General features: G+C 42.4%; 1 protein-coding gene across 1 annotated transcript in view; it reads right to left on the bottom strand.

Moving 5' to 3' along the window:
- Positions 1-5219: 5219 nt before the first annotated feature.
- LOC120530073 (serine incorporator 1-like) overlaps positions 5220-10728 on the bottom strand; it is a 105385-nt gene continuing 99876 nt past the window's right edge. Inside the window, exon 6 of the mRNA XM_039754219.1 lies at positions 5220-5368. Coding sequence (XP_039610153.1) covers positions 5220-5368 — 149 coding nt within the window. The remainder of the gene's footprint in view (positions 5369-10728) is intronic.

Here is a 10728-nt window from a genome sequence, read left to right as displayed (position 1 = left end):
ACCTGGGATGGTGGACAAAGGACCTTCCAGGGATTCCCAGAGTGCTTCTGGGTGCAAGGGCAGCAGCTCCGCCACAACAGGAAGTGCTGCCGGAAGAACGTCATCAAGCAACTGGAGCACATCTGGGTGGAAATAAAAGGGGTCGCCTTCCTACAGTTGGGGAGCTAGAGTCGGGAGTGGGAGCAGGACGAAGCTCCCAGGACAGAAGGAAGAAAGGCGGCCATTGTGTGTTGAGGGGTGTTCGGTGCAGGAACACTGTGTGCTGTGTGGGACTTTTGTGGAGAATAAATAATTTCATAAACATGTGTGGCAGTGACATCCAGTGTCTGTCTGTCTGTGCTCAGCATGTCTATCATAACGTACAGTATATATATTGTGGCCCTTGTACCTCCTCCAGACCGCAAGGGGGCGTCCGTCCTGGTTATGTTGGGGGCCTCGGGTAAAGGGCTTGGAAGCCCAGCCCTGTAGGGACCCGTGGCCACCGCCAGGCGGCGCCCCGATGCCGGTATATCCTGTATGGTCCCCGGCCGGGGCTGGAGACTGGCCGGGATGCCCAGGAGGACCAGAGGAAGTCACCAGGAAGTGCCGGGGGGAAGACGACAGGGAACACCCGGACGGCTTCTGGGTGCGCAGCCGGCACTTCCGCCACACGGGGGTGTGTCCGCGGAGATTGCCGGGAAGCAGCTGAAACCCATCCGGTACCTATAAAAGGGGCCGCCTCCCTCCAGTCAGCAGCGAGAGTCAGGAGGAAGCAAGACGGAGCTAGAGTGAGGACTGGAGGCGGCCAGGAGACAAAGACAAAAGGACTGTGTGGCCTGGACATTTGGGGGATCGGTGCTGGAGGCACTGGGGTTGGTAGTGCACGATTAAAGACTTGTAAATATTGTAAATAAACGGTGTGTTGGGTGATGAGCAAGATGTCCGTCTGTCTGTGTCCGGGCCAGCGTTCACAATATATATATATATATCCATCCATCCATTTTCCAACCCGCTGAATCATGGGGGTCTGCTGGAGCCAATCCCAGCCAACACAGGGCACAAGGCAGGAACCAATCCTGGGCAGGGTGCCAACCCACCGCAGGACACACACAAACACACCAAGGCCAATTTAGAATCGCCAATCCACCTAACCTGCATGTCTTTGGATTGTGGGAGGAAACCGGAGCGCCCGGAGGAAACCCACGCAGACACGGGGAGAACATGCAAACTCCACGCAGGGAGGACCCAGGAAGCGAACCCGGTTCTCTAACTGCGAGGCAGCAGCGCTACCCACTGCCTCTGTGCCTATATATTTATATATATATATATATATATATATATATATATATATATATATATATATATATATATATATATCTATTATAAAAAATCTTGGAAGGAGACAAGACATGATTGTCTTAGAGACACTTGCATGTCCCACGAGATGAGTCTTCGTGCCAAGCGATGTAATCTCGCTCGGAGCCAGAAGCCCCGCGAGACAAGAGCTTATGCAAAGAGATTTGGAAAAGTCCTGCGTGGTTATGTCAGACACATTTCTTCTAGAGAGAAAGAAACAATATTATTCACTCACAAGCAGTCATATGTTGCGTTGTCACAATGTAATTCCAAACACGGAATCAAAATTCAATGCGATATTGATGAAAAGATCAAAAGCGAAAAGACATTGAATATATGGACATTGGTGATATGACAGAAGTGCAAATTCAGATCACGTGGCACAGCAGCAGCAGCTGATCGAGCAAAGAGGCGGTAAAAAAAAAAAACTGTATGTGTTTTCTATTGCATCACCGTTTAACAGGGGGTGTCGGAAGAGTGATCGTGTCTCCTTGGGGTGCGTTTAGTCCCCCTCTTCATAACACGAGTGGCAGAGATGCAAAGTGGTTGGCGCATAGCACAGGCGGGGAGGGAAGGTGGATGCTATATATATATATATATGCCCGGCCGGGACGCCTCTGCTGCATACGTCCAGGGGGAGCCACCATGGACCGTGCAATACCTTCCCTGGACCGCCTGGGGGCAGTCTCCCTGGCCGTGGCTCCTTCCTCAGTCTCCCCCGTGGCTTCATGGGACATGGAGTCCACCACAGCCCGGTTGGGAGATGGGGTGGCCGCTAGGGGTGCTGGAGAGCCAGCCGCCACATCGGACGACTTACCAGCACCACCCGGAGGTGCAATTAAGGCCAGCTGGTCAGGCACCTGGAGCACTTCCGGGTGGGCTATAAAGCAGGCAACCTCCCTCCATTCGGGGCCAGAATCTGGAAGAAGAGGACGAGGTTGCCTGGGAGGATTGGTGGTGGCAGAGAGGGTTGTGAAGAATTGTGCTTTGTGCTTTAGAACTGTGTTGGGCCTGTGGGACACGGGGAAGACGTGCCCCTCGGCTGAAGGAAAAAAGAATAAAGCCTGTGTGTTTTATACGCGTGCCTCTGCGTGGTCTGTGCCAGGTCGGGCGCTATATAGTGCCTTTTTTACTATATATATATATTGTCACATATGCTTAACCAGGCATCCCCTGACAAGCTCAACTGAGGACTCCAAGGCAAGAGGGGGCGCTTTTTCTAACGGTATCCTTTTCTTTTTCCACAGCCTGGAGATGATGCCCAGTTAGGGCTCATGCGACTGGCTGTGACATCACAAACAAGTCCCGCTCCCTCCTAATAACTTCCCAATAAAAAGCGGTGAACCAGAAATGTGGCGCCTTCAAAAATATCAGGAGCTGAGCAATGTAGTGACAGAGTGAGAAAACACAAGGAACCGACACCTGGTTGACGTGGTTTCAGCGCCTTTTGATTTGTGCCTTAAGAACATTATTTTACGTTATTTTGATTTCCTTTCTACTTTACATCCCAATTAATCAGAGTTACTGGGGCATTACCCAAACTTTTCCCTCTGCTGTTGACTGTGTTCTTGCCGCCGGTCACAATACATAATATATATTATACATGCACATACAGTGGATTCAGAAAATATTCAGACCCCTTCACTTTCTGCACATTTTATTGTGTTGTAGATTTCATTTTTGGACATTCATTTACACTTAGTAACCCATAATGACAAAGTGAAAACATGTTTTCATAAAGTTTTACAAATTAATTAAAAATCAAAAATCTCTCATTCATATAAGTGTTCAGACCCTCTATGTTAAAGTGGATGGGAATTGTCTGTAAAATGCTATCTTCAGTTCTCTTTGGGGTCTAAGTGTGAGCTTTGGCTGGACCACTCAAGGAAATTCAGAGACTTGTCCCACAGGCACTCCATCATTGCCTTGGCTGTATTTTTTGTTACTTAGTATTGCCTAATGTTATTTTTATATTTTTCTTTTTTTTTCTCTTCATCTTGTAAAACACTTTGACCTACATCATTTATATGAAAATGCGCTATATAAATAAATGTTGTTGTTGCATGCGTTAAATCATTGTCAAGCTGAAAGGTGAACTGTTGCCACAGTCTGAGATCCCATGCACTCTGGAGATTTTCTTTAGGGACCTTTTTGTATTTCACTGAGTAAATCCTTCCCTCAGTTCTGGCCGCTTTATGTGTCTGGATTCCAGTCGGCCAAGAGTTACTGCTTCAGGTGGAGGAGTTTATGTTTAAAGACTTGTTCTGAAGTGGCCCCAGTGCTCTCTTGCCTGAATTCTTCGACTAAAAGGTGAACCATCACCCCAGTTTGAAGTTGCATGCAATCTTCAGCAGTTTTTCTTCAAGGACATTTCTGTATTTGGCTGCTTTCATCCTTTCCTCAGTTTTTTCTGTCACTGATGCTAAGAAGCTACCCCAGAGCATGATGCTGTCACCACCATGATTAACCATAGGAATGGTAATACGAAGGTGATGAGCAGTGACTATTCTTCACCAGATATATTGCTTAGAGTTCTGCCCAAAAGAGTTCAATTTTTGTCTCATCGGACCAGAGAATCTTTGTCCTCATCCTGTCAGAGTCCCTTAAATGATGTCATATGCCTTTTAGTCAAGATTGGCTTCTGTCTAGATACTCCACCATAAACACTTCATTGCTGCTGAGATGGTCATCCTACCAACAGATTATACAATCTCATCGGAGGACTTCTGAAGCTCTGTTAGAGTGACTATTAGGCCCTCCTTGCCCAATTACTCAGTTTGGCGAAATGTCTTCCAATTATTGAGTCTACTGTTACCCTGGGGACAGACAAAGCTTTCGTTGGTCTTATACCCACACCCTGATCTATGACCCACCACAATTATATCATGGAGGTTGTGGACATCATGATTTGAATTTTGTCCCGATAAGCAGTGTGAATTGTGGACCTATAATCCATAGATGTGTGCCTTTCTAAGTGATGTCCAATTAATGTCATTTGCCACAGGTGGACTCCAATCAACCTCTGGACACATCTGAAGGAGAATTAAATCCAACAGGATGCACCTGATCACAATAATGGTGTGCCATAGCAGAATATCTGAATACTTATATGAATCAGGGATTTCAGTTTTTGATTTTTAAACAAATTTGCAAACCTTTCTAAGAACATTTTCACATTGTCATTAGTTATTCTGAGTAGAATAATCTGCAAAAATGGCAAATTTGTCAATTTAAAATTAAATATACAGTACTTCAGAATAAAGTGTGCAGAAAGTGAAGGGATCTGAATACCTTCTGAATCCACTGTATACTGAACACATTGGAGGCAAAACACCTACAGAGCACTGAAGCTAATGACATAACAGAGCAACAGAACAAGAAACGATAGTGCAAATGGCAAATGTAATAACTCAGTTGTTTCAGAATATACATCTCTATAATGCTGACAATTTGGATGGTTTTGCCAAACACATGCTAATACAAAGGCACATACAGTGCCCCTCCATAATGTTTTGGACAAAGACACATTTTCATTTATTGATTTACCCCACTTCTCCACAGTTCAAAGTGACAAATCAAACAATTCAGATGTGATTAAAGAGCACATTGCAGACTGTCATTTAAGGGTAACTGCATACATTTGGTCCTGTCATGCAGAAATGACAACACTTACTACACAGTCTCCCAATTTCAGGACACAGCAATGGCAGGTCTATTAAAGCCATCATATTTAATACTTTGTTGCATATCCCTTGCATGCAGTGACTACTTGAAGTCTGTGATTCATAGACATCACCAGGTGCTGAGGATCTTCTCTGGTGACGCTCCGTCAATCTTCTAATGCAGCCATCTTCAGATCCTTCTTGTTTTGGATGCTTGTCCCCTTACGTTTTCTCTTCAGCTGGATTTAAATCGGGTGACTGGCTTTCCCAGCCAAGATTTCTCCATAATTTAGCTTTGACAAACTGCTGCGTTCCCTTAGTAGTATGTTTGGGGTCATCATCTTGTTGTACAATGAGTTTGGAGGCATTTACTGGAATGTGAGCAGATGTTTCAATACACCTCAGAATTAATTGTGCCATACATGCCCAAACCATAACACCCCAGCACCATGTTTAACAGATGAGGTGGTCTGCTTTGGATCTTGGGCAGTTTCTTTTGGTCTCCACACTTTGCTCTTGTCATTATTGGAGGGTCATCTTAATGTCGTCTGTCCACAAGACCTTTTTCCAGAATTCAGATGGCTCTTTTAAGCAATTTTTCTCAAACTGTGATCTGTAATCCTGTTTTAGTGGTTAGCATCTTGCAGTGTGGCCGCTGTATTTCTGTTCCTGAAGTATTCTGTAGATAGTTATCTCTGATGCACACACAACTGCCTCCAGAAGACTGTTTATGACCTGCTGGACAGGCTTTTGGGGCTTTTTCTTTACCAGAGTGAGGATTCTTCCATCATCAACAGTGGAGGTCTTTATTGGCCTACCAGTTCATTAATGAATACTGAGCCTTTATTGGATTGTTCTTGTTTTTCTGCCTTCTTTGACTTTCATTGGCAACTACAGACTCCAAAGGGTAGAAGCGGCCGAGGTATCTTATGAAGCCATGAAACACACCTGTAACACCAATTGTCCCAAACATTATGGGAGCAAGAAATGGGGGAACTGTGTATAAAAGGAGTTGACATTTCTATATGGTGTGACCAAAATGTAGGCAAATTCCCTAAAATGAAAGATGTGCACTTTAATCACAAGTCTGAATTGTTTGATATGGAATTTTAAACTGTGGAGCAGAGGGATAAATCAAGTAAAAATGTGTCTTTGTACCAAACATTACAAATGGCACTGTATGAGTTATAGTTATGTTGAAAGTACAGCCCTGACTTAAAGTATAACTTCAGCATCTTTGAAAAGGAACTACATGAGGAACAGAATCATCAAGGTAGAGCCAATTATGTACCACAAGGTCTAAGACAACTATGAAGTCTACAGTAACTCGACTGACATTACAGTACATGTCCCAGTTCTATACAACCACTGATAAGTAAAACATAAAATTACTTAAAAAGCCGTCCATAAACTCTTTAGTAAAATTGTTTTTCTGCCTTGACAACAACCTCAGCTGTGCTAAACAATCCTTATTCTATCTTATTAAAAAGAGGGGGCAGGAGAGGGGAAATAACATAAGGGGGACGTTCAGTTGGCGTGCCGTTCCAAATGTAATAGCAAACGAGGAAGGAACAAAACGAGAAAAGCTTCTGCTCAACATATTGAGGTTAAAATTGAAGAGCTATTTTGTTGAATCAAAACATTTTTTATTGATTTTCTGCTAAACCTCAATTAAGCATTACATTATGCTAGAAGATCTCTCAAATTATAACATTGCAAGATATGAGAATTAATAAAATTAGTATTTCTTGTTAAAGTAACATTAGAGTGGCTACTGCATTCATGGCGGTATAATGAGTGCTTAACAGTTGGATACATGCCAGGGCTCTGTACTTTAGATCTAAAACAGATGGGGCAAAGTGGAAATAATTAGTTCTGATGAATATACAAAAAGATGTCTAAAGTGAAATTGGATTTAAATTAAGAATGCATGAAGTATCCCACCACCACAATAGAAACAGTAGGCTGGAATAACTCATTCAAGAAGAGAGTAGATGATAGAATTGCTATTATGGCATCCTTTTACAGCAGAAATATAAAAACAAAAGGAACAATGAAACGGTGGCTCTGATGCATGGCCTCATGAAATAAATGGTCTTCGATTATAAGACATGGCTTACATTAGGACAAGGATGGGCAACTTCAGTACCAGAGAGCCCCTGCATCAGCAGGTTTGCAATTAAACCAATTATTTACTCTCTGTCTGCAGACTGAATGCTTGCTTAATTAGCTTTTTGTTCACCAATATGTTTGGAAAATGAAAAGCATTGTAGCCAATGTTGTAAAATATTGTTCTGAGCTAAATATTAGCTGAGATGTGAATTGTTTCACATTTTTTAATAAAAATGAAGCTCTAATTTGGGGTGTTCATAAGAAATGTAATTATTAACTTTGTAAGGTAAAAGTACCTAATAAATAAAGTAGATGCATCATTTAATTGAAATATTAAAATGTGTGCTTCATGGTCAATATTTAAAGTCTAAATAATTTCAGTTCTACTAGAAATTTGTCATTCACCTACTGATAGAGCTCCACAGTAGGCTAGATCCCTAATACATGATCAAAACCTAAAAGTAACATCACGTTCCTTATTGCTGACCTTGAAATAGTCTGAAACGATACCCCACATGCAGATGTGTACAATTGGCCATTTTTAACCTTCTGGGAGCAGCTCTTAGACAGCTAGGACCACCAGTAAAGAATTAAATATCAAAATGGCATCCTATTCATGATCAGCAACTTCAATACAGCATAAGACCTACTGTATGCTAAACCTTAATGCTTTGGGGGAGATTGTCCCAGCCATAAATCCCACTTCATTATCTCTTGATGTTGTTCCCACTCGCCTCTGCCATCATTGGCCCCAGTATACTGTTCATTGTTAATGCAAGTTTAGCTTCAGGGTTGGTTCCTGCTTGTTTTAAGCACGCTGTGGTTCAACCAATCCTCAAGAAACAGGGGCTTGACCAAAGTAGTTGTGATAGCTATCTGCCAATTTTAACAAGGTATTCTTTATTTTGAAAATATGCGAGAAGTGGTTTTATCACAGTTCTTGACAGTAATAATATAATGGAGAAATTTAAATCCGGGTTCAATTCATGAGTTAGCCCTCCTGAAGATATGAAATGATCTGTTGCTTGTGTGGATGATGCTATTTTGGTGCTGTTAGATCTCTCTGCTACTTTTAACACAGTTGACCACAAAGTATATTGAATTGCCTTGAGAATTATGTAGGCAGGGCGGCACGGTGGCGCAGTGGGTAGTCGGTGCTGCCTCACAGTTAGGGAACCCAGGTTCGCTTCCCAGGTCCTCCCTGCATGGAGTTTGCATGTTCTCCCCGTGTCTGAGTGGGGAGGTTAGGTGCATTGGCGATTCTAAATTGTCCCTAGTGTGCGCTTGGTGTGTGTGTGTGTGTGCGCGCCCTGTGGTGGGCTGGTCCCCTGCCCGGGGTTTGTTTCCTGCCTTGCACCCTGTGTTGGCTGGGATTGGCTCCAGCAGACCCCCGTGACCCTGTAGTTAGGATATAGCGGATTGGACAATGGATGGATTAAGTAGGCCTTCGTGGTACTGCCCTAAAATGGTTAACTTCATACTGAACCAAGTGAGCCATGCAGGTTAATACTGCAAATGAATATTCATTGACTGAAACTGTTTGTAACGATCTCCCTGTAGCCTCAGTTCTTAGGCCGCCTCTTTTTTCATTATATTTACTTCCACCTTCTTTGCAAATAAACATAAGTAATAATTTAAAGTCTAAATAGTTCCTAACTGAAACATGCCTTCTTTACTAATAAATATTTTCCAAGTGTGCTTGTTAGAGTGATTTATGTTTTGTTTAACTCTTATAGGTAGTCATCTGGCCTTATCGGAGTATGTCTTGCATGTTTGTTCAGGTGCCAACCGTGCCCGTTCTGTTAGAATTGTGCAGCGTATGGCCCCTGCTATAGTTTTGAAGCCAAGGTCGTCGGCTTTGGCCATATTTGTCTGTTTGATTTGTGCAGCCTTTTCTAAGGTAATGATATGGGAATTACAACAGGAGTGGAGCTTTTGAAGTGGCCTTTGCTAAGGTATTCTAAAATGCAGTCCTTTCAGAGAAAGAGTTGATAGGTCCTTGGCCCTTGCTAAGGTGTTCTGAAGTTGCTTTTTATTTTATCTCTATTGTGTTTGATATTTTAGTGACAGGAAGCAGAGGGTGATGGTGCGGGGAACCTCTTCAGAACTGGCCAATGTTAAGAGTGGTGTCAATGGGGTCAGTGCTAGGGTCGCTGCTATTTGTAATATATACTGTATAAATGATTTAGATAGGAATATAAGTAACAAGCTTGTTAAGTTTGCAGATGATAGAAAGATAGGTAGATTAGCAGATAATTTGGAATCCGTTATATCATTACAGAAAGACTTGGATAGCATACAGGCTTCGGCAGATTTGTGGCAGATGAAATTTAATGTCTGTAAATGTAAAGAACTACACATAGGAAGTAAAAATGTTAGGTCTGAATACACAATGGGCGGTCGGAAAATCGAGAGTACACCTTATGAGAAGGATTTAGGAGTCATAGTGGACTTTAAGCTACTTCCCGGCAGTGTTCAGAAGCCATTAAGAAGGCTAACAGAATGTCAGGTTATATAGCACGATCTGTGGAGTACAAGTCCAAGGAGGTTTTGCTCAATCTTTATGACACACACTGGTGAGGCCTCATCTGGAGTACTGTGTGTAGTTTTGGTCTCCAGGCTGCAAAAAGGACATATCAGCACTAGAAAAGGTCCAGAGAAGAGCGACTAGGCTGATTCCAGGGCTACAGGGAATGAATTGTGAGGAAATATTAAAAGAGCTGAGCCTTTACAGTTTAAGCAAATGAAGATTAAGAGGAGATATGATTGAAATGTTTTAAATTAGGAAGGGAATTAGTCCAGTGGATCGAGACTGTGACTTTAAAATGAGTTCATCAAGAACACAAGAAAACAACTGGAAACTTGTGAAGGGTAAATTTTGCACAAACATTAGGAAGTTTTTCTTACACAAAGAACGATAGACACTTGGAATAAGCTACCAAGTAGTGTGGTAGACAGTAAGACTTTAGGGACTTTCAAAACTCGACTTGATGTTTTTTTGGAAGAAATAATTGGATAGGACTAGCAAGCTTTGTTGGGCTGAATGGCCTGATCTTGTCTAGAGTGTTCTAATGCTCTAACGATGTCTGATTGTGAAACAGATAAGTACTGCGGGAGGTACACATAAATCACAGCTAATAATTTAGGCATTTCCAGTATTAACTTGCCCACCAATATATAAAGAACTTTACAGGTTAAAGAACCATCTGTGCATACTTTCACAAGACAAATCACAATGTCATGGGGCATGGCTACTCTTTTCCGTTGATCAGACATGGGGCTGTGTTTGGTGGGGCACCCAGGTAAAGGCTGCACAGTTGAATTCTTAAAGAATATTTCATCCAAAAATTGAACGGGACTTTATCACTTGCTGTATAATGATTTTCAGAAAGTAGTGGGGACATATTTCTACTTGTGACAATCAAAATAATACCCTCAGCCTCATTACAAAAGGATTCTGGGGCCTGTTTTGTGTTAGTGGACTGCTTGGCAAGTCAATGCCTTTCATTTATCAAACGTCTATGTTAGCTAAGCTAAATTAAAAGGGTAGACAGGACACTATATTGTTTCTTTTTTCTGGAAAGGCGATCACATTAAGCCAGGCCTGCATGCAAATTAA

The sequence above is a fragment of the Polypterus senegalus genome, chromosome 5, assembly GCF_016835505.1.
Source record: "Polypterus senegalus isolate Bchr_013 chromosome 5, ASM1683550v1, whole genome shotgun sequence".
Lineage (NCBI taxonomy): Eukaryota > Metazoa > Chordata > Cladistia > Polypteriformes > Polypteridae > Polypterus > Polypterus senegalus.
The sequence above is the reverse complement of the archived record's forward strand: the minus strand, read 5'-3'. Positions and strand labels throughout refer to the sequence as shown.